At 40.5% G+C, this 20,738-nt stretch overlaps 6 protein-coding genes and 1 non-coding gene across 8 annotated transcripts; 4 read left to right on the top strand and 3 right to left on the bottom strand.

Moving 5' to 3' along the window:
* Positions 1–624: 624 nt before the first annotated feature.
* nkap (NFKB activating protein) lies at positions 625–4,240 on the top strand. 2 transcript variants are annotated; one of them, XM_062394195.1, is made up of 8 exons: positions 625–1,214; positions 1,648–1,728; positions 1,876–1,940; positions 2,024–2,116; positions 2,214–2,253; positions 2,337–2,546; positions 3,301–3,450; positions 3,768–4,240. In XM_062394195.1, exons 1-8 carry the CDS (start codon positions 769–771, stop codon positions 3,940–3,942), a joined length of 1,260 nt encoding a protein of 419 aa, XP_062250179.1. In that variant the 5' UTR covers positions 625–768; the 3' UTR covers positions 3,943–4,240. The 2 variants fall into 2 exon arrangements, with proteins under 2 accessions (XP_062250179.1, XP_062250178.1); XM_062394194.1 differs by having other exon boundaries at positions 626–1,214; positions 2,211–2,253.
* Positions 4,241–5,180: 940 nt separating this feature from the next.
* Positions 5,181–6,442, bottom strand: ndufa1 (NADH:ubiquinone oxidoreductase subunit A1). Its single transcript, XM_062393048.1, has 3 exons — positions 6,215–6,442; positions 5,987–6,076; positions 5,181–5,264 (listed from the first exon to the last, which is right to left on the bottom strand). The coding sequence occupies exons 1-3, from the start codon at positions 6,314–6,316 to the stop codon at positions 5,244–5,246; spliced, it is 213 nt and encodes a 70-aa protein (XP_062249032.1). The 5' UTR covers positions 6,317–6,442; the 3' UTR covers positions 5,181–5,243.
* Positions 6,443–7,250: 808 nt separating this feature from the next.
* upf3b (UPF3B regulator of nonsense mediated mRNA decay) lies at positions 7,251–10,897 on the top strand. The gene is made up of 10 exons (XM_062393932.1): positions 7,251–7,482; positions 7,925–8,031; positions 8,121–8,227; positions 8,319–8,417; positions 8,610–8,720; positions 8,835–8,878; positions 8,982–9,170; positions 9,260–9,417; positions 9,504–9,828; positions 9,913–10,897. The coding sequence occupies exons 1-10, from the start codon at positions 7,372–7,374 to the stop codon at positions 10,045–10,047; spliced, it is 1,386 nt and encodes a 461-aa protein (XP_062249916.1). The 5' UTR covers positions 7,251–7,371; the 3' UTR covers positions 10,048–10,897.
* A 1,576-nt stretch (positions 10,898–12,473) lies between these two features.
* Positions 12,474–14,762, top strand: rpl39 (ribosomal protein L39). The gene is made up of 3 exons (XM_062393978.1): positions 12,474–12,619; positions 12,933–13,036; positions 14,574–14,762. Exons 1-3 carry the CDS (start codon positions 12,617–12,619, stop codon positions 14,620–14,622), a joined length of 156 nt encoding a protein of 51 aa, XP_062249962.1. The 5' UTR covers positions 12,474–12,616; the 3' UTR covers positions 14,623–14,762.
* On the top strand, positions 13,936–14,067 carry LOC133959486 (small nucleolar RNA SNORA69). The gene has a single exon (XR_009921857.1). It is a non-coding gene; the product is annotated as a small nucleolar RNA SNORA69 (small nucleolar RNA).
* A 151-nt stretch (positions 14,763–14,913) lies between the features above and the next one.
* sowahd (sosondowah ankyrin repeat domain family d) lies at positions 14,914–16,804 on the bottom strand. The gene is made up of 2 exons (XM_062393977.1): positions 16,656–16,804; positions 14,914–16,445 (listed from the first exon to the last, which is right to left on the bottom strand). Exon 2 carries the CDS (start codon positions 16,320–16,322, stop codon positions 15,339–15,341), a length of 984 nt encoding a protein of 327 aa, XP_062249961.1. The 5' UTR covers positions 16,323–16,445; positions 16,656–16,804; the 3' UTR covers positions 14,914–15,338.
* A 171-nt stretch (positions 16,805–16,975) lies between these two features.
* On the bottom strand, positions 16,976–19,692 carry pttg1 (PTTG1 regulator of sister chromatid separation, securin). Its single transcript, XM_062393802.1, has 6 exons — positions 19,549–19,692; positions 18,633–18,725; positions 18,086–18,225; positions 17,900–17,981; positions 17,461–17,622; positions 16,976–17,121 (listed from the first exon to the last, which is right to left on the bottom strand). The coding sequence occupies exons 1-6, from the start codon at positions 19,601–19,603 to the stop codon at positions 17,039–17,041; spliced, it is 615 nt and encodes a 204-aa protein (XP_062249786.1). The 5' UTR covers positions 19,604–19,692; the 3' UTR covers positions 16,976–17,038.
* Positions 19,693–20,738: the final 1,046 nt, after the last annotated feature.

Here is a 20,738-nt window from a genome sequence, read left to right as displayed (position 1 = left end):
GTGCAAACAATGAACATAAAACATAAAAACACAATTAGTACTACACATAAGAAAAAAACTCTTTCCTCATCACTAAATTGTATTTTTCCGGTGTCTGTGCTCAGTTTCTGTGTGATCTTCAAATTGGTTTAAAAATATTTTTTTTACTTTCAGGTCCCCGGGTACCGGCCTCTAAACATGAGGTTCTGTAGCTCGACATATTTTGTCCAATCGAGTCCAAACTAGACATGTAAGACATGAAACCCTGCCTCTACACAGAAAGTAAAGTATCGGGATAGCACCATCTACTGCCAGAATGAGGCAAGCCTCGTTATAAAACTAAATTCAATTTAGAAAAAGTTCCAGGCAAATGAATTGGCTTTTTGAGGGCTTTAAAATGCTATATTTCATACAAAAATTGGCAGAAAATTAGTTTTTATGTGATCATATTTTTCTTTGAAACTGTTGCCTATTGTTTGTTTGCGTATACATTTAATTATTATTATTAGTATTCATTATTATTATTGTTGTTATTTTTGCTACCATTATAACTGTAATTATTATCGACAAACTAATATTTCTCACAATAATGTACAAGCGGAACCAATGTTTATTACAAGCTTGCGAAAACCCGGAATGTATTCAAGGACGGACGTACGCTGTGAGTGCGTACTTTAGCTGAGACAGGAAACATGAGCGCGGTTTGTTGTCTGTGCTGAACTCGTTTGTTTGGTTTAAAACATAAACAAATACTCTTCACTTTGTTACGGTATCGGTCAGTGGGTCGCTATGCCTCATTCGGACCGGTCGGGCTCTGACGGCGGCGGGGGGCCTCGCAGTCCTCGGGCCAGGAGACCTCGGACTCGTTCCCGTAGCCGTAACCGCGGCGGCAGCCACGAACGGAGCCTGTCCCCGTACAGCTTCGGGCCCAAACTCCCGAAGCCGCGGAACCGGGAAAGGGAACGCGAGGAGGGGGAGCGTCGGTTCCGAGAGGCGAGAAACATCAAACGGATCCGCATGGGAAGCCGCAGCCGGTCCCGGTCCAGATCCAGAGAGCGACACAGCAGCACCATCCCCACCAGCGTCAACAGCAGCACCAGCAACACCACCAGTTACAACCACTGGTCCGAGCAGAGAGACGCTCCGGGGAAATATGGCAGCTTCAAAGAGGATTATCACTACGAACAACACCGGGACGACGCTCAGAGACAGAGACAAGAGGTCTTTATAGCCAGGTAACAGACACACATCCTCTCCGGCATCGATCCATAATCAATCACGCCATCAATTGTGTTAGTCAGTGTGAAACTTCCACTGAACTTATGGGATTCACCGAAGAAAAGTTGTACATTCTGAAGGAACAGAGGTGAGATCTAATGAAATATACAGTGGAACAGTGGAAAGACGAGTTTATAATGATAGAAAACAGGGAAAATCCACCGACCTTTTCTGAAAATGTATTCAACTTATTAATAATGTTTTATTGCTCAGCCCTGTATCCAACAAATGTCTTTTACTCAGTAATTTACTATAAACTTTTATTATATCTACAATGCACTACTCTTTTTTTCTGATTTCAGCTCCTGGTATTTTTCTCCCACGGTATATTTAGTAAATGTGTATTATATCATAGCCATAACATGAGTGTTATGGCTCTGTGTGTTTCAGGCGTTTGCAAGAAAGGGAGAGGATCGGGGAGACAGGTCTTCCTGAAGTTTGGGGATATTCCCCCAGAGTAAAAGAACCAGAGTAAGTCAATAATCTCTACCTACTGTGTTCGCTGTATGAAACACGAGACTCGTTGGATAAAAACGGCCATTTTCACTGCAGAGATCATCTCTGTGTGTTTACAGAGGCAGAAGGTTTGATTAATTCCTCTTATTTTGTTTCGTCCAGCTCTGACGAATTCACACCCGTTGAAGAGGACGAGAAAAACAGCAGCTCCGAGTCGAGCTCAGAAGGTAGAACCCGAGCACTGTTTGAACATTAACAAGTGGCTGTGACATGCTGCATCATTTGAATTTCATCAAAATGTCATTAACAGAGGTGAAGAAAAAGAAGAAGAAGAAGAAGAAATCCAAGAAAAAGAAGACCAAAAAACACTCGGAGGACAGTGAGCTGGAATCAGAATCAGATGGTAAGACATAAACATAATTACATGCATTTTAAGATAGCTCCATATAGTCGGTTTTATCAGATTTAAAAGCAGAGCTGATGTGTTTTTCTTCCAGAAGAAGAAATAAAGAAGAAGAAAAAGAAAAAGAAGAGCAAAAAGTGAGTGCCACTATTCAGCAACATGCCTCCTTCAGTCTCACAGAAACGGACATGACGATAAAATTACATTCATTTTGTGACAGATCCAAAAAGTCCAAGAAGAAAAAGGAGAAGAAGATTCGTAAGGAGAGCAACTCCAGCAAGGAGGAGGAGGAGGAGGCAGCTGCAGGAGAGGAGGGGGAGGAAGATGATCCCAATGGAGTGTTGTGGGTGGAGAAAACCTGCATCGATGAGCATTTGGTCGGCCCTGAAGCTCCACTCACCCACTTGTCCCAGGACGACAGGCCTTTGGAGTGAGTCTGCCTGACGGTCACGTTTGTTCTTGCATTTCTCACGTCCTTACTGGTGCAGTTAGATTCAGCACTATGTTATAAAGCCTCCAAAGATTCAGTTTGAAAGTCAACTTTGTCAGTGATGCTAAAAAGCAAAGTTTCTGCTGTGATGCTTTTGTGTGTCGGTGCAGCTTAGAGCAAAAAAAATTCTGTTTTCAACATAATTCCGGTTTCAGTTACTTCAAAGCTTAAGACAGGACAACTTTAGTTTCTGTTTTGTAGTTGTAAATGATCAAACAAATGTATATATATATATGTACTGTATATGTATATGCGGCTACAGGTACTGGTCATTTGATAATGATCGATAAATCTTGTTAATATTGAAAGAAGCTGATCACAGTTTCCTAGAGTGAGGTCTTCAAATACCTTGTGTAACGAAATTACACAAACGTGTAAATAATGTATGGACATTTTTGATGAGTAATTTATCTTTGATCAAGCAATCATTTAACAAGTAAGTGCTTCAGGTTTATTTGTCATAGTGAAAGACAAAACATATTTCATGTGATAAGATGATGGTTGAGGAAAATGGGCAGAAAATTGAATTGCCAACAATTTTCTAGTTCATTCTTCGGAAATATATGAATTTATTCCAGTTATCATTTCTACGATGTTATCTGTTTGGTTTCAAAATGCCTTTTCTCTACATATATGACTCTTATGTGAAACGTATTTTACTCTTTTAACAAGTGCATGTTTCTCTTTCCTCCAGTTTCGGTCATGCTCTGTTGCCGGGTGAAGGTGCTGCCATGGCAGAGTATGTGAAAGCGGGTAAACGTATCCCGAGAAGAGGAGAGATCGGTCTCACCAGCGATGAGATTGCAAACTTCGAGATATCTGGTTACGTGATGAGCGGCAGCAGGTACACGAAGCGCAGAAGTCCGACTAAAAACTTCCACTTAATTCCTGATAAAATTTATACAGCAGCAATTCAGTGTTTCAGGGGTCAGTACAATGCAGTGATTTATAATCAAATATATATTACAATCAAACTTATGTTTTATTTAAATCACAGATGACACCACTAAAATGAGGGTGATTGTAATTATTATATAGGGACATATTCAATGGTAAAGGACCCTAAATAATTAATAAAATAAAAGATATATGTTGCCAATATAAATCAGACCAAAGAAGCATCCATCTGTTCTGTATGTAACACTGACTGTGACCCCTCAGACATCGTCGTATGGAGGCTGTGCGTCTGAGAAAGGAAAACCAGATCTACAGTGCGGACGAGAAGAGAGCCCTGGCGTCTTTCAACCAGGAGGAGAGGAGGAAGAGGGAGAGCAAGATCCTGTCGAGCTTCAGGGAAATGGTTTACAGGAAGACCAAGGGCAAGGAGGACAAGTGAACGTCCACCATGTTCTCTCAGATTCCTCTTTTCTTTTTATCAAACACCTTCACCTTTTTATCCTGTGACTTCTGATTTTTTTTAAAGAGGAAAATAGACTTTGGTTTGTGTGTGGGGGGGATGTACAGTGTAAGGGAGGGTTATAACTAGAGAGACATGTAGTCTGAACATTTTTCAGTTATATTGTTTGTTTCCATCTTATTGACCTGCTGGATCTCGTCTTCCATGTCAGATGTTCAACCATAAATTTCTTGTGTAAATTGTTTTCAAATTTTAATAAATTTTGCCAACAAAGTGATCCTGTTTTCAAATATCTTTTAAATGTACTCTGGGGCAATTGTACTCTGTATAACTTTTTTATTGAAGTCTTTACTGAGGGCAGTGGCTCTTTGCTTTGAGTGGCTTGTGACCCAAGTCCCATTTCAGTTTGATGATCTCCTCAGGCATGAAGTATTATGGTCATGATTTTTGAAAAGCAAAAAATTAAGGGAAATATCAATTTTTCCTCCCATTATTTAGCTTCTTTTGTTTTCCCGTTATATTTAGCATTCTCAGATCTTTCAACTTCTTAAAGGCTCCTCAGTCTCAGGTTGTGAGCGTCAGATTTAGAGGAAATGTTTTTATCTGAAACGTCTGATACTATAACGATTACTGCTGATTAATTGTCAGTATAGCTCACTCATAGTGGAGTAACTTGAGTTCTCCATCACTTTCACAGTTACATAGGTTACATTTTCAAAATCTGTTTATATTGTGATATTTAGGACATGGTAGTATTTTAGCAGGTTGGGCTTTTCAACTAATGCTGAATGCGAGATAATTATGGAAAAACTTAACTTCTCAAAACCCAAGATGATGTCTTCAATGTCTTGTTTTGTCTGACCTACAGTGAAAAGCTAGAAGATTTTAAACTCATAATTATAGAAACATAAAAAAGGTATTATTGGTAAAGCTAGGGATTCATATTTGTAGAAGTTCTAGATATACTGATGCAGCTTGTGACATTTATCATGTGGGACAACCTGTGACATTTATCATGTGGGACAACCACGGTCCAAGACAGAACCCCCTCTACCCACAGATGATAAATAATCCTCCAGTTCAACATTGTGACATCTACAATAAAGAAAACACTTTCTTGTCTGTTTTTTAAATTCAACATATGACCTGAGAAGCCTGAAAAGATTTCCAGCATGGAACAGCTCAATTGATAACAGAAGACCAAAATAACAAACAGATGAATGTTAAATATAATCTTTTAATGTCATTCATCACACACATCATCTTCATAGTCCTGGTCATCAGTGGATGTTCTCAAGTCCCTGTCGGGGAAAAAAGAAAAAAATGATTATCATACCTGCAGCCACTCATATATTACATCAGACAAATAAAACCAATTAAACCACGCTAGAGCTTTATCTTTTGACTCAAGACATATTTTGGTAATAGTTATAAATGATCTTTGTGTGAAAATCATGCTGCAGCATGCATGCATGCAGAACATGTCGACAGCTTTAAAGACTCCACACAAGTATATTCGCTGTGTAGTTACACTTCCTCCCATGACAGTCTTTGTGTCTGTAATGTAAGTTTAGTTTTACTGATATGTTTTACTACCCCCCCTCCTTGCTGATGTAACAGGGCAAATTTCTCCATAATAGGATTAATAAGAGGCCTGCTTTCTGGTTTTCTTTAAATCTTACAGTTATCAGGCCCAAATTCATTTCCTAATGCTTTGTTTCATTTTCTTTGAACTCATTTCTCATCTTAAATACTACAAATAATACTAATTAAATGTTTACTTTTGTGCACTACTGCCGTCTGATCTTCAAACAGCTTTTAAACCCTTATATAGCTCCTATCCTTAACATGTAAATAACTTCACAGTAAACATTATAAACATATTCTTAGTAAATTAACATAACCACCACATGAACTTAACTTTCGACCACATAGACAATACCTTCAAATACAATTATCAATGTGCATTCTGTGGGAAACACGACATGTACTCGCAGTGTTGTTGTGACGCATGGACTCTCACCTTGGAGTCGTGGTACTTTCCTGATCCAGACACGCGCTTGTCTCTCTCCATCAGGCACCAGTGCCACGGAACCCGGGCAACCCTCTTCTCCTGCAGGGAAACACACGAGGAGAATTTAATAACAAAGTGGGTTCAAAGAGAAAAAACACCAACAGCCCGACACTCTAGACACACTAGCTACATTAGCCACATTAGCATTAGCAGCCTCCTCCTCCTCTGTGTCCTCACCTTCCCCCCGTTGGTGAACTTGTGGATCTGAGCGGTGGCCACTCCGGGGATGATGAGACACGCGGTCATGACGGCGAAGCCCGGCAGGATTTCATACCACATGATGTCAGAGACTCGCTGGTTCACTGACACCGACAGAAAAACACACCTCCACCGTTTATTTTGCTAAGAGGCTAACAAAATGTCCACCGCTCACTTCAGATGACCTGTGTTCCTATTCCGGTGAACAGGGAAAATCATTTCCTGTCTGGTGACCTCAAAATAAAAGCATCTGCTGTTTGCTGATTCTTTTGGTCAATTTAGGTTATCACCGAGAGATTGAGACGATTTTGTAAACTAGTTAATATCAATAGTGCTATTACACTCTTCTATGTGAACAAACCATTGGCAAACTGCAAAACATGTTATTTATCTGAGCTGGACGAATTATGTGTCAACACTGGGCCTTTAACGTATTAAATACATAACGGTGGAAGGAGCAGAATGTCTAAAAATGCTAAATAAATTTAAAAAAAAGAATATTCATGGTATATCATTTAGATTAAAATATCCCTCACCAACTAACACTAAAGAGAAAGAAATAAATTAATTTACAATCATTAGATGTCAGCAGTCAGACTAACACTTTGTATATGAACAGCATGACAAGTATTATATATTACTATTATTACTACAAATATAATAATTTAATCCTTAATTACATTTTATCCTAAATTACATCATGGTAGTTCTGTCAGATAAAGTATATGGCTAGGGCCAAAGTATAGAATGAAATTAAATGGAAACACTTAAAAAGATGATCAACACCTGCATTCAAAACTTGCTTTTATTTGAAGTACAGTCGATGGAAAACAATCTTCAATTTTTTAACACAAGAGTTAAATCAATTTAATTTGAAGTCAAATAATACAAAATATAACAAACAAATGGATCAAATAAAAACTGATGAAAAAGCAAAAACAATGTGAACTTAACGGTATAATATAATTTACGTAAAATAACAGCGCCCCCTGCTGCGCTAACACTGAGCTGCAGGCCTTCAGAGGAAGTCGGTTAGCTCAGTAAGCTCTCCGGCTAAGCTGCTACCAACTCGAAGTAAACAATCTGCGATGTGAGCAGGAGATTCCAGCACGAGACAAAACCGCTTGTTTTCCGCCATGAAGGAAGACAAAGAAAACACTCGACCGAAAGACAGAAGGGTGGAAATACGGTGCGAGGATGGAGAAAGGACGGAGAGACCGAAGGAAAAGAAAGAGAGCATGACAAAGGTGGAGCTTTGCTAGCTACCATAGCTTTAGCCAGTGCTGCTAACACTTCCGATAGAAATAGCAGCAGGTTTGAGGTAGTTTTGTTTAATCAGAGCCTAGATAAAGTGCAATTTTTAAGCGATACAAGATTTTACACTGTTTATATTAGTTCCCATTCCATTCAGTTCCATTTTTCTATATTTTTTTTATATTCCCACACTTATTTGTTGTTATCGTCACACTTGACTATTACTTATTTCTGCTGATGCCGGTTTGGACTTTGCTGCTGTATGATTGCAAATGTCGCCAGTGTGGGACTTATAAAAACTGATCTCATCTTATCTTGAAACCACACAAACGGTCATCGGCTCTAACATCACCCTTGGCTATTGGTTGCACTCCTCCTCCTCTTCCTCTCTGTCACTGATCTCACATCTAAAACCTGTCAAAACTCAATTCCCAGATTGTGATCAGGCGATTACCACCAAGTCTGACGAAGGAGGATCTGGAGGAGCAGTTGCAGCCGCTGCCAGAGCTGGACTACATGGAGTTTTTCTCCAGTGACACCAGGTTAAAACAAATCTTAAACACATGTCAGTGTAAAGTAACTGCCAGTGTCAGGACCAGTTTAACTTGACATCATCGTTCTGCTCTTTCAGCCTTTTCCCGCACCTCTTCGCCAGGGCTTACCTCAACTTCAAAAATCAAGAGGACATCGTCCTGTTCAGGGATCGATTTGATGGATATGTTTTCATTGACCACAGAGGTATGAAGGGAATTGAGTTAATGTGAAATAAACAAACTCAAGGATTTCTCTCTGTAAGTGATTGACGCTTCATTCTGCTTATGTGCCACAGGACAGGAGTATCCTGCCATCGTAGAGTTTGCCCCCTTCCAAAAAACTGCCAAGAAAAGAATCAAGAAGAGGGATGCAAAATGTGGAACGATTGAAGAAGGTAAAGATAAATTCGGATATTTTTAGGAGACACAGATAATTTGTCCCATTGTAGGAAAGAAATGAGACTCGGTTTTCCCTAACAGCCTTGATTTGATTCTGGTGTTTGCATCATGTATCTATGATCAATTCATTTAGAAATGGAGTTTAAAGAAAACATCATGGAGGCTTCACTGTCCATCTTTTCCTTCAGATCCAGATTACAAAAAGTTCCTGGAAGCTTACAACGGAGACGAAGAGAAGTTGACTTCAACACCTGAGACTCTGCTGGAAGAGATCGAGGCAAAGTCGAAGGAGCTTGTTGGTATGTGAACAGTTAGTTAACTTGAAAGTTGGACCTGAAACATCATTGTATTTATGTTAGAACAGACACGTTGCTGGAGGATTCATTTAAACATATTATTTTTCTTCCTTGAAGCAAAGAGAACAACTCCCCTGCTGGACTTCCTGAAAAATAAGCAGGTAAATGTACAGTAGCTCAACAATTTGATGTTCTATTGTGTTAAACTATTTAAACTATATAGGCGATAAACACAAAATAACTAATGTAATTTTGGCTTTTCAGAGAATCCGGGAGGAAAAGAAGGAGGAGAGGAGGAGGCGGGAGCTTGAACGAAAGCGTGTGCGGGATGAGGAGAGACGCAAGTGGCGGGAGGAGGAGAGACGGAAGCGCAAGGACACTGACAAGATGAAGAGACTCGACAAACCGCTGGAGAAAGACAAGGACCAAGTTAAAGAAGAGCCAAAAATCAAGGTGCGTGTGCTGCAGTGAATTCAGGCCGTTTAATCCATGTTTACTTTCCAATATGTCCTTAGGAATTTCTTTTATTTTCATCCGTGCAGCTCCTGAAGAAACCTGACAGAGTCGAGGACGCTGATGCGGAGAAGCACAAGGAAAAGGCAAAGAAACCAGAGAAGCCAAATAAAGAGGACCGACCCATGGGGAACCATGAATACAAGAGGCGTCAGAACATTGAGAACAAGGAAGACCGAGGGAGGAAGTAAGTTGCTTCAGTTTTTTTCTTTTATCAAACATATCACTCACTATGGACAGATCATTGAAACAGTCCTTGTGCTTCTTTCACAGAGGTGACGATGACGGGCGGAAGGAGTTCAGGGAGCGTGACACAGATCGCGACAGAGAGCGCGACCGAGAGCGGGAGAAGGAGCGACGGCAGAGGGAGAAGGAGCGCATCCGGCGTCAGGACGAAGATCGTCGGAGGAGGAGGGAACGACAGGATGGAGAGAACGCCTGCAGGAAGCGGGACGACGAGGGGAAAAAAGACAGAGAGCGGGCCTTTGAGAAGAAAAGGGGTGAAAACCACGTAGACTCCGCTCACACCGAGAGGCCAGAGAAGCTCGCCAGAGACAAGCGGGAGGAAATCAACAAAAGAGAGCGAACAAGAAACAAGGTACCGACTCTAGTCTTAGTCGTCGGTTCACACAATTCTTTGATTCTTTAGTGATTCTAATTATGCTGTTTGTTTGTGCTTCAGGACCGCCCCGCTATCCAGCTGTACCAGCCGGGGTCCAGGAACCGTGTTCGACCTGCAGGAGGAGGAGAATCCAACTCCGCCGACAGGAAGCCAGAACCTGAGACCAAGAAAGTGGCAGACAAGGGAGACGACTGAGCAGATTTGCACTTGTGGCATTTTAAGTTTGGTGACGAGAGGAGAGATCGACCTGTGAGGCTCGGAGCAGGGATGTGATGCCTCAGGGCATCGCCCGCGCTGCAGAAGATGTAGGGCTACATCTGGCTCTCCCAGTCTCAGAGGCAGGAGTGATGCTGGAGTCTCTTAGGGCCTGAATGTGGCCCTCTGTTAGTTTAATTTGTTAAGAACAATACAGTAAGCCTTGAGGAGTTTGGCTGCAGGGCACCTTAGGTGAAGCCAAAGTTTTCTCTGAAATCGTAAACTCAAAGTGACCTTATTTCAGTATTGTTTCTCTGATGGACTCTGCAAACGTTGGCTTTTAATTTGCTTATCCATATCGCACCCAATCACTCTGTAAACTCTGCCAAACTCATTAACATTGTTTCTGCAGTGTCTTGAGAGAGATTTCTGTTGTACTATTTGCATTTTCTGCTTGAAGTGCACACATGGACATTATCTTATTCTCCCTGCAGAGTTTGACAACCCACATGTGTGTGCAGATCTTTTACTAAAACGTTCCTTGGTCTTTAATTATAGTCTCACAGGCACAATAAAGAAGCCTAAGTTCATACGTTCATACAGTTACTGAGGAGAAACAGCCATTTCTGACCTGACTGCTGTGTAACACCCATATGCCTGCATGCAGACATCAGTCTGAGTGTTCAACCTATGGCCTTCCCCCCTTTTTCTAATCTGAATCTGCCTCGAAACATTAATCTGTGATGCACTTAACTGAAGACAGCATGGAAACATATCAGTGCTGGTGATGCTAATATCATGCTAACATACAGGAGCTACTTCTGACTTGAAATAAAAGGCCTTTGTTAAATCTGTGTATTTTTTCTCTTTGGTGGAAAGGTGCTCAGTCTTAGTCCAGATTTCTGTTATTCAATAGCGTTTCAGCAAGTCAGTGTTGTTCAACACTCACTGGGTAAATAATTTAGGTCTGACTAACCACGGATGCTTAAATCTTCAGTCCAAGAATTATTTTGTTTCCTTTAACTAACTATGTTTGGACATTTACGTTTTTATTTTTGGGAAATTGTGATTAAAGAGACATTTTTAAAGTCGTTACTCCTAAAATTAAAAACTGCTTCCATAAAACATAAAGTCAAATATTGAGAGCTTTGTCTTTTGTTATTTCCATTAAGTTTCTAAAATCTAAAATCCAAAACTATAAAAGTAACTTTTAAGTAAGGCTGTCAAAAATATGTAGTAAAGTAGAAATACAAGGTTTTCTCATAAAAAAAAGCACAGAATGACACAGACACACACACAAAAAATAATGTTTCCATCTTCTTCCTGTGCTTAGTTTCTAATGGGAATGAGCAGGTAATCCGATCCTTAATGTTAATATAAAGGCGGTGTGGCCTAGGTTGTAGAGTGGTCGTTTGGCCTAGGGGGTAGAGTGGGCGTTCTCCAACAAGAAGGTGGCCGGTTCACTCTTGTCCATCTGCATGCCGAAGTTTCCTTGGCAGGATACTGAACCCCTAAATTTGGCCGAACTTCATTCATCAACCACCCATTCATTGCACAATAGCTTATATCTTATACTAAAATTAAAAAAATATAAATATTAAAATATAATTAAAAAAGTTTAATTAAATTTTAAAAATAAATAAAGTAAAATTAAATTAAGAGAATTCTGCATAGGAAGTACGCAGTTCACTTCTGCACAGGAGGTAAATATATATATATATTTTTTTTTTAATTAAAAAAAAGAAAAAAAAGAACAGAAAATAAATTAAAAGCAAATTTTCACCACTTTCTAATTTTCTGCAAGTTTTGGAAAGAATTTTAGCATGTTAAAGCCCTCAAAAAGCCAATTCATTACAATCTCAATAGGTCCTCACTTTCATTTTGTTTGCATAGCATAGAAAAAAATTATATAATATGTAACAATCCTGAACAATAGCGGCATAGCTAATACATTTTTTATTTTTAACAGTATTAAGTATAAATTTCACTTTCAGGTTTTTAAAGTATTGCATAATTTACCTGCCATGTCCTCGATGGCAGCTCCACCATCTCTGTCACCTTACTATGGTGAAGCTAGGAAGCGCGGTGGAAAGAAACCAACTACATGTACATTACTGGAGTATTTTCTTTCCATGCTTCATTTTTTCTCACTTAAATTTTGAGGTAAGTGTATTTTGCTGAACTACATTTATTCTTCAGCTTGAGACACTAGTAACTTTTCAGTCAAGATTCAACATCCAACATTTAGGAACTACTCCGCTGTAAATACAAGCAGAGAACTGAAGCAATTACTCAACTAAGAAACTCATTCCTGAAAAAAACTGTATTTCACTACTACACATATAATAAAATAATCATCATCATGTAAAATATGGAAAATGTTTATTTGTTAAGAACAGACGAATGATCCCGACTGAGCATGTATGTGATGGAATGAAACGTCCAGCAGGTGTCAGTGTCAGCAGACTGCTCAGCTTGTTCTCCGGACGCCTATTGGATAAAAAGCGTGAACGTCACTTCCTTCTTTCTCTTCGTCCTCCGCCATAGTGGGGAAAGGATTGTGGACAAAATGGTAAACACGGAATCTTTAAACATCTTCATCTGTAACTGTTTTAAACCTGAATCAATACTTTAAATGTTGAAAATGTGTCTCAGTGGATTATTTAAAACCTTTATGTTTAATGTAAATGTTCTGTACGAGCAGATTAAAGCTGTTAGCGATGCTAGCTGGCAGCCGTGCTAGCCAGTAGCATCCTGCAGGGCTACACATGCTAGGCACAGTTTTTTTGTGTGAGATCTAAACGTGTCAGTTCTCAGACAGATGGAGCTTTTGATCAAGTTTTGTTTGTTTGTGTTGTTAACGAAGCTTTTCTGTTTGATCTCAGTCGTCCCACAAGACGTTCAGGATCAAGCGCTTCCTCGCTAAGAAGCAGAAGCAGAACAGGCCGATTCCTCAGTGGATCAGAATGAAGACTGGCAACAAGATCAGGTGAGTTTCAGGGTCCGTTCGGAGCTCCGGATGAACACGAAATAGATAATTCACTGAACTAGCAGACATTACCACATCAGTCCAGTTCGACCATCATCACTCTTATCCTTAACTTTAAACTCCCGTGGCTCCTCACAGCCTGTCTCCCTCCACATGAGCCAGCTGTACCATAACGCAGCCTACGTGTGGAAATGATTTTTCTCTCAATGATACGTTTGTAATTATCTTCTGGTTGTACAGTAGTTTTCAGACTTTCATTAAATTGGTCTGAGCAACATTAGGTTACTCATTGACTTGAGGCAGGAAACAAGAGTTACTGAAAGATACAACTTATTCAAATCATGATTGTAACTATTGATTTGTAATTGATACACAGGGTCTTAAAAGGCAAGTCTAACCAATTATGTCTTGCATTTCATTTAGCTGACACTTTTGTCCAAAACTACTTCCAATGAGCTGTAAATGTAGTTGTATATTGATTTAAACTAGTCAGTAGCTATATAACACTTAAGTTCTGTCATCAGATTTCTAGCTAAACTTAGGCAAAACAAACTGGTATTGTAAACCGAAGCAGTCTGATAAAACAACTCTGCAACACCTCCTTCCTGTATAATGCTTAAAGTGATAGTTCAACCAGAAATGCACATGTACTCTTATCTACTTACCACTTTTCCAATGGACTGACTTTTACATTTGCTCAAGATTTTAGTTCACAATTAGTTGCAGCAGTAAAGTTTGAACGTGCATTTCAAGAAGAAGAAATTTGGAGAGTTTTTGGGGATGTGGAGGTTATAGTTTGTACATTTGAAATTCACCTCAGTGCTGCATTACATCGCTCAGCTATCTACATTATCTCTAAGTGCTGATGTGAATGTCTAATGTAGGGAAGAATATCATGTAAAGCAGGTCTGCAATTACAGCACTTGATTTCTTTAGAGTGCTGTCATTAATCCTGCTGATAGCAACATCCTGCTGCAGAGCGCTCACTCCTCATCACTGTGTGTGCTGAGGAAGCTCTGTAGCTGAACATTAGGCTCTTTACTCTTTTCATTCACTAAAGAATCAGCAGGTGTCTGACTTCAGTGATTGAATATTTATGATATTGTGTGTCTCGTGGTCCTATCAACTGAAACAAGAGCAGCATCAATAGCATTTGCATTGTTTCAATTGAACCCTTGAACCTGCCTTTTGATTTGACTGATTCAAAATGTGTGTTGGTGCTGTTTGTGTAGTTACTTCAGTCTTTACATGTAGGGGAATGATTCCTTTGGGATTTGTATTTTGTAACTAATCTCAGAATTAACTAATACCACTTTTGATGAATATAAAATTACCTTATTTTTTTGAAAACCTAATTTAGTGTTTGTCTCCGTTAAGAAAGCCTTGCCAGTAATTGATTTGCTAAGATTCAAAGATGAACAAATGGATAGTATTGAATACCTGCACTATTTGTGTATGGATTTGAAGCAATTTGTTACTTTGGTTGTTTTTCCTTTGAATGCTCTCCTGACACTTTGTTTACATTTTTGAATTTCAGGTACAATTCCAAGAGGAGACACTGGAGGAGGACCAAGCTTGGCCTGTAAACACAAGGGTCCCTGGATCCCAGCGCCCCCCCTCCTACCATACGTCTGCCAGGATCTCCAGCTGCTGTGCCTGACCGCAGGGAGGGAGCCATGTTATCTCGTCATGTTTGATAATAAAAGATCTGTGATCAAACTTGAAATGTAGCTGTTTTTGCCTTTTTCCCCTCAAAGTGCAGCTCAACTTTTTCTTTACTGAGGAGGGCTGAGGGTTTTCTGAGGCAAACCACACGGAGAGGGGTACTGCTGACACAGCTCTGCAGAAAGTACAGCTGTTCAAGAGGCTTAAAGTAGTAACAAGACAAACTATGAAGTGTTTACTTCATGTACTTCAACCGGAGGAAAATGTGGCCATGTCAGCTCTTGAGAAATGTTGAAGGAACAAGATCAGCTGCAATAAGATTATACATTTTTATTAGCAACTAATGAACAATTAAGATATCAACGAAAAGCAGTATTCATACTGGGAGTATACCAGTTAGTCCCATATTTAAAATACATGTATACTGGGTGACCCCTTATAAATTATAGGCTTGATTCTCTTTCAGTACAGAAGGTATTTAACACAAATATCCCTTTAAACTCCATCTTACTATATTGCTGTAATGAAACAACTTATAAGTGGAGTGTGAATTTCAGTCAACTGCAATGTTTTTGATCCAGGTTTTAAACTTCATATAAAATGTGATGACGCAGATATTTGGAGGGTTGTCTTAACTTCAGCTTTTGTTTCCTAAAAACGAAAACGAGGGCAGCATTTTCTTGAAAGAGCCAAATCTCCAGCTGCCGCTTCTCTTAGTCCGGTCAAAGGAGTCTCCTTCAGGCTGCCCGTCGTCCACATCGCCACCTGGGGTCAGGGGCACGGAGCTCGCACTGTTGTTGATATTCCCGTTGACAGCTCCGAAGCTGTGCTCTTCGTCCCAGGTCCCAAGCAGCTCCTTCATCTCCAGCGGGGCGTCTCCCCTCAGATACTGCCAGGCTCTCCTCCCGTTATAATCCATGGCATCCACGTTAGCACTGAAAGCCCCCACCAGCAGTTTGACGACCATGTAGTGGGAGTGCATGCTGGCGACGTGCAGCGGGGTGAGCCCGCCGCTGCCCCGCACGTTCACGTCCACGCGGATCCCCGCAGTTTCCGCGTAGCGCAGAAGTTTGAGCAGAGTCTCGTCCTGGCCCCTCTTGGCCAGCCAGTGCAGCACCGAGTACCCGCTGACGAAGTCCCGCCTGGTCAGCAGGTTCGGCTCCTCGGAGATGAACTCAAGGATGGTGGCGTAGTTCCCCTCCACCGCAGACAGCATCCACGCGTGCTCCATGGGACACAGAGCCCAGTCTGCGTCCTCCGGCTCGGAGGTCACGCTGTCTGTCTCGGTCTGGGAGGACAGTGCGCTGCTGAACCCGCTACTGAACAACTCTTTTAGGTACTTTTTACGCATGGCGGGTGTGAGGGAACCCCTCTCTGGAGCCTCTCTCGGCAGCGGACCTCCCGGCGCGTCGCCGACAGCTGCGGCTTGTTGCTGTCTCTGCAACCGCGACCTACGGTTCTGGAAAGACCCGGGCAGGACCTGCAGGCCATACCGCGACAGCCGCGCCACAACGGTGCCCTGTGTGGTCGAGCGGCCGCCGTGGGCGTCGGTATTGCTGCCGACAGCTGCTTCTGATCCAGTTGAGTCGCATCCAGCATCTTCCGATTCGCTGCCGTTCATGCTGCTCGTCTGTCACTGCGCGACGATCAAGCCTACTTCCCTTTATTTAGACTACACCCCAGAGATATGAGTGTCAGATTATAAACTGGAAACTGATTCACTGTTCCCCTCTGGGGCCATTATCTGTGCCATGGGAGAAAACAAGGTTTGTTTACATTACCGTCTGAAACATTTCATTATTGGATCTAAACGCAATCGTCTTACGAACAAGTTCCTCATTTTGTAGGCATGTTAATATATGTCCAGTATTTTAACTAATCCCGTTTAAACACCAACGACTTTGTTTCACCCAGTCTCACGTTTCTAAACTGCAGCCCCACCACAGTGACTCACCTGCTCTGTGTCCAAGGCGCAAACAGTCTCGTTAAAGAAGCCCTTACACTAAAAGTCATCCCCTGATAACTTCATGAACAAATCAATAAAGACAGGATATGTTTGTTCTAACAAACACAGAGCCACAGACTCGTTCAGTTTCTCTCAAGAGAAACTGAGCCGAAGTTCATTCTAATCTCGAGCAAAAACCAATGGCAAGAATCCTTCACATGTGACCAGTGATGGACTCAAACAAGCAGGAAGTAAACCACTGAACATTTCCCTGCTACTTTCACCGCCCGTCACATATTTAACTAGAGCACTAAGCAGACGAAGCCAGCAACAGATAAAACCACTTTATTTCAGATAAAAGAACAGTCACAACAAAGCACATTCATGAACAGTTAGTCAGTAACCGACTCTGGAGGAAGTTCAACGGACAGCTCTTCCAGTGTTTGAAGAAAGGCTTCCAGAGCCAGGCAGTCATCTGGAGAGGTAGAGAGAGTGAAGTTAATGATACCTGTAGTTAATGATAATTGTAGTTTACAACCTGTGCCCCACACATAACAGCTGCAATTACAGTTACCAAACAGTAGGAACATAGTGTGAAGTTTTCTTTCAAAGTGTTGGTAAAAAAAAAAGAGAGATCACATGGAATAGTATATATATACACATTATTAAATTTATACAACATAAGTTTGTTATTTTCCTAGTTTTTAGATAAAATACTATGGGAAAGAAGTCTTTGGCAGTGTTTAACATCAAGATCCTACAATTAACATCACAAATGAATGGATAGAGGTAAACTCCAATTGAACTGTTATACCTGAACGTGTTGGCATCTTCACAGGGGACATGTTTGGGAGAGGGTCCAACTTTTTCAGGTCCTCCTTCCTCACACGCAGACATTGTGGGAAAAATGCTAGGCCAGGTAGAGCGAGGCCACTGAGGGGAACCAAATCTTCAGGTATGACGTTCTTCTCAAACGCTTAGAAGAAAAGAATGAGGCTTTTACATTGAATCATTAACAGTTTTGTTATGTGCAAGCTCTTGGGTAGCAAACATAGATGAGTGTCACTGTTCCCAGGGCCAGAGAGAATAACCCTGAAAGCAAAGCCAACGTGATGCAGCAATTGAATTTACAAATAAACCCCCCACAGAAACACAACATTCACCTGAAAGTGTTATTTGTTAGTCTAAAAACTTATATTGCTGTAAAATGTGATGTTTGAAATGAAAAAGATATTTCACAAGGGATCAGTTACCTAGTGGGTCATAAGGGAAGAAGTTCTCAATTTCTGGATATTCCTCCAATTCGGTACCAGGAGCCTGCTTGACTTTAATTTCCTATGGGGGAACACATTTTACATTGGTAAATGTATAGCTTGAGGTTCATTGCAATTAGAGTCTTACATTAGTTAGTGTTTGAATCGACTATGAACTATTCCAACCTGAGGCTTCAGTTGTTGCTTCTCTTGGGTGTTGATGGCAGGGGTAGATATTTTCTTGTTGACGGCACCGAAGGCTTTTCGACCAGATGGCAGAGGCGTGTGGAAGGTTTTGGCAATCATAGAAGATTTCAGGAGTTTTTCTGCAGGAACAACAGGTTATAGTAATTTCTACACAGAAGAAAACTACAAGGCAAAAAATGTCTCCTTCAAAATAAATGTAACTATTTATATTCAGATAAAATAATGCATTTCAAAATAAAGGCTTAGAGAACTGATCGAATCTGCCACTGATATGTGAAAGCAGGTGCCTTCATTGCAACCCTGTTTAGAGGCACTGTAGCGACGCAGTGTACAGTTCCGACATAAACGCATGACGCTGGTATCGACAGCCACGGATTTATGACGTCATGATTGCGTGTTTATCTAACGTTTTATTGGCTCTAATTTCGGATCAAATATAAGCTTTCCATTATCTAGCCATTAATATATGGGCCAATATATATCATGTATCTCTACTTAAAAACAAACAAACATGGAATGTTCATACCTGGAGCAGACTGAAGTCGCTGTCGCATCTTAAGTGAGGGCGCATGGACACCTGCATTCTCCCGCTCTGCAAAGATTATGTTGTCCATTGTATCTGAAAACACAAGCAGATATTAATAACTGCACAATATAAAACTATTGTCACTATTGAAGAGACAGTTTGACATGCAGCAGGAAAAAGCTCAGCTGTAACACTGAGGTAAGTGTAGCTTGGTCACCTGGAGGGCGCTGGTGCAGGCTCATGGGACATTTCGGAGCTACTAGACCATTTCTAACATTTCAAGGCCAACTACATCAATTAAACTTGGAAACGAATTGGCAAAACAATCTTAGGTTAATTGGGACCTCACTGATCAGGACAGGTAGAGGTTAAGCTCCAATTTCAACCGGAGTTACTATTAATTAACCAAAAATCACTTTTATTACATATACCTGTGCCTGACAGATAAACCTCCAGCAAACCCAAGAAGAGTTATTCTAAGGGGTTGGATTTTTTCAAGAAACGGTCCCAGGATTGGGTTCGAAAAACAGCTTATCACTCATCAGGCAGTCCACTCGAACTGTAGGTGGCTAACAGTGGTTAGCTTATCACCTGATGAAATACAGGCTTGTCTCCCTGTGTTCACCCAGTTGATAGTTTTAATTCACTTTTCTCTCCTGCTGCCTCCAGTGTTAAGGTTGAAGTAAATAGATGTGTAATGTTATCATCTGTTGTTTTTTTAACTGCTCGGAAGTGACCAGATTCAAGCTACAGTCGATTAGCTTAGAGTCAGTTTAATTCCAGTACAGTATCAGTTAGCTGGTTCACTGTAGCTAGGAGCGAGTTCACATGAGGCAACGTCGCGTCGTCGCAGTCAATCTAAGTGAAAGTGCAGATGAACGCAGCAGTGACTTGGATTCACACGAGCAAACTTTACCTTCTCTGTGAGTCGCAGTTTGTTCCTTGCTGATGGACCAGAGGTTTGTTTTCATGTGACGCAGTGAATCAGGAAACCGCGGCTCGCTTTTAAATTCACTGCCTCCGTCCTATTGGTCGCTGCAACACATGTGACTCACGTGGGTGTTCAAAAACTATATTTCCTCTATTAAACAATCTTACAACTTACAAAGGTAAATACAAATGTTTCTATGTATAATCCTGCAGTTTATGGAGCATTACAGACATATCTACTTCACTAACAACATAAACAATTTACAACCATAATGGAATTGTACAATATAGGTTTCTTAGCAATATAGAAGTCAAATATTAATCAACAATTTGATAATGCAATGTATTGTTTTTTAAAGGCTTCAGACAGACCACAGCCTTTTTTTTTACCTTGAGGATGAATGAAATTTCTTTTTAAAAGATTTATAAAAAGGTGGATTAGTTTAATGAAATATGTAGGACCATGTCATGTCCTTTGTCTTCCCGAGATTATACAAAAATAACACTCTTCCTTAAAAATACATGAAACTAATGATTTGTTTCTGTAAAAATTGTTTACGTGTTTTCTCGTAACCTTTGGTGGAATGAGGCGGTTTCCATTTGAGTAAAAGGGATACTTAAAGGGAGTAAGAAGCTGTCGCATAGGCCTTGATGTTTCCTGCTTTTGATTATTTCATTGCAATTTTGATTTTATAAGGATATATTCATTCAAGTTCTAAATTGTTATTAATGCTTGGGACATCACCAAATGTAGTATTACCACCGGGTGTAATATTTGTCAATGTTGCAGTGTCCCTCAATCTGTTTTGCTTCAGTACTTTGGAAATCATTTAATCACGTTGATGTGAATATAAACTCTTCCTGTCAACTCACCACTATCACATATGTTCTATTTTCCACGATAAACACAACATGACGAATATGTGCAGTGTGTGAATACGAGCAGTGAATAGTTTGCACATTAGCCTACTGCACAGACAGATGAATAAAGCACGTGGTCTAAAATAGTGTAAAATCAAATCCCAACCAACTTATTTCTGTGAAGAAGTTTAGATGAGATTGAATGTAAAATCCATCTGACCCTAAACAACAACAACAACAACTTTCAGTTTGGCTTCTTGCTGCTGAATAATCATTAGTTCATTGACTGTGGTTCACAGGACGAGACCATCATGG

The sequence above is a fragment of the Platichthys flesus genome, chromosome 8 (assembly GCF_949316205.1).
Source record: "Platichthys flesus chromosome 8, fPlaFle2.1, whole genome shotgun sequence".
Taxonomy (NCBI): Eukaryota; Metazoa; Chordata; class Actinopteri; order Pleuronectiformes; family Pleuronectidae; genus Platichthys; species Platichthys flesus.
The sequence above is the reverse complement of the archived record's forward strand: the minus strand, read 5'-3'. Positions and strand labels throughout refer to the sequence as shown.

Bases quoted from the DNA above. Each gene is read 5' to 3' on its own strand.
- ndufa1 (XM_062393048.1), bottom strand. From the start codon at position 6,316: ATGTGGTATGAAATCCTGCCGGGCTTCGCCGTCATGACCGCGTGTCTC. The intron at 6,077-6,214 runs GTGAGGACACAG...GTTTCCCTGCAG, and splicing joins AGTTCACCAACGGGGGGAAG to GAGAAGAGGGTTGCCCGGGT. The intron at 5,265-5,986 runs GTGAGAGTCCAT...TTTCCCCGACAG, and splicing joins GAAAGTACCACGACTCCAAG to GGACTTGAGAACATCCACTG.
- upf3b (XM_062393932.1), top strand. From the start codon at position 7,372: ATGAAGGAAGACAAAGAAAACACTCGACCGAAAGACAGAAGGGTGGAA. The intron at 9,171-9,259 runs GTGCGTGTGCTG...TCATCCGTGCAG, and splicing joins AAGAAGAGCCAAAAATCAAG to CTCCTGAAGAAACCTGACAG. The intron at 9,829-9,912 runs GTACCGACTCTA...TTTGTGCTTCAG, and splicing joins GAGAGCGAACAAGAAACAAG to GACCGCCCCGCTATCCAGCT.
- nkap (XM_062394194.1), top strand. From the start codon at position 769: ATGCCTCATTCGGACCGGTCGGGCTCTGACGGCGGCGGGGGGCCTCGC. The intron at 2,117-2,210 runs GTAAGACATAAA...TTTTTCTTCCAG, and splicing joins GCTGGAATCAGAATCAGATG to AAGAAGAAATAAAGAAGAAG. The intron at 3,451-3,767 runs GTACACGAAGCG...GTGACCCCTCAG, and splicing joins TACGTGATGAGCGGCAGCAG to ACATCGTCGTATGGAGGCTG.
- rpl39 (XM_062393978.1), top strand. The intron at 13,037-14,573 runs GTGAGTTTCAGG...TTTGAATTTCAG, and splicing joins AAGACTGGCAACAAGATCAG to GTACAATTCCAAGAGGAGAC.
- pttg1 (XM_062393802.1), bottom strand. From the start codon at position 19,603: ATGAAAACAAACCTCTGGTCCATCAGCAAGGAACAAACTGCGACTCAC. The intron at 18,726-19,548 runs GTAAAGTTTGCT...TTGTGTTTTCAG, and splicing joins AACTGCGACTCACAGAGAAG to ATACAATGGACAACATAATC. The intron at 17,982-18,085 runs GTTGGAATAGTT...GTTCCCCCATAG, and splicing joins AGCAACAACTGAAGCCTCAG to GAAATTAAAGTCAAGCAGGC.
- sowahd (XM_062393977.1), bottom strand. From the start codon at position 16,322: ATGAACGGCAGCGAATCGGAAGATGCTGGATGCGACTCAACTGGATCA.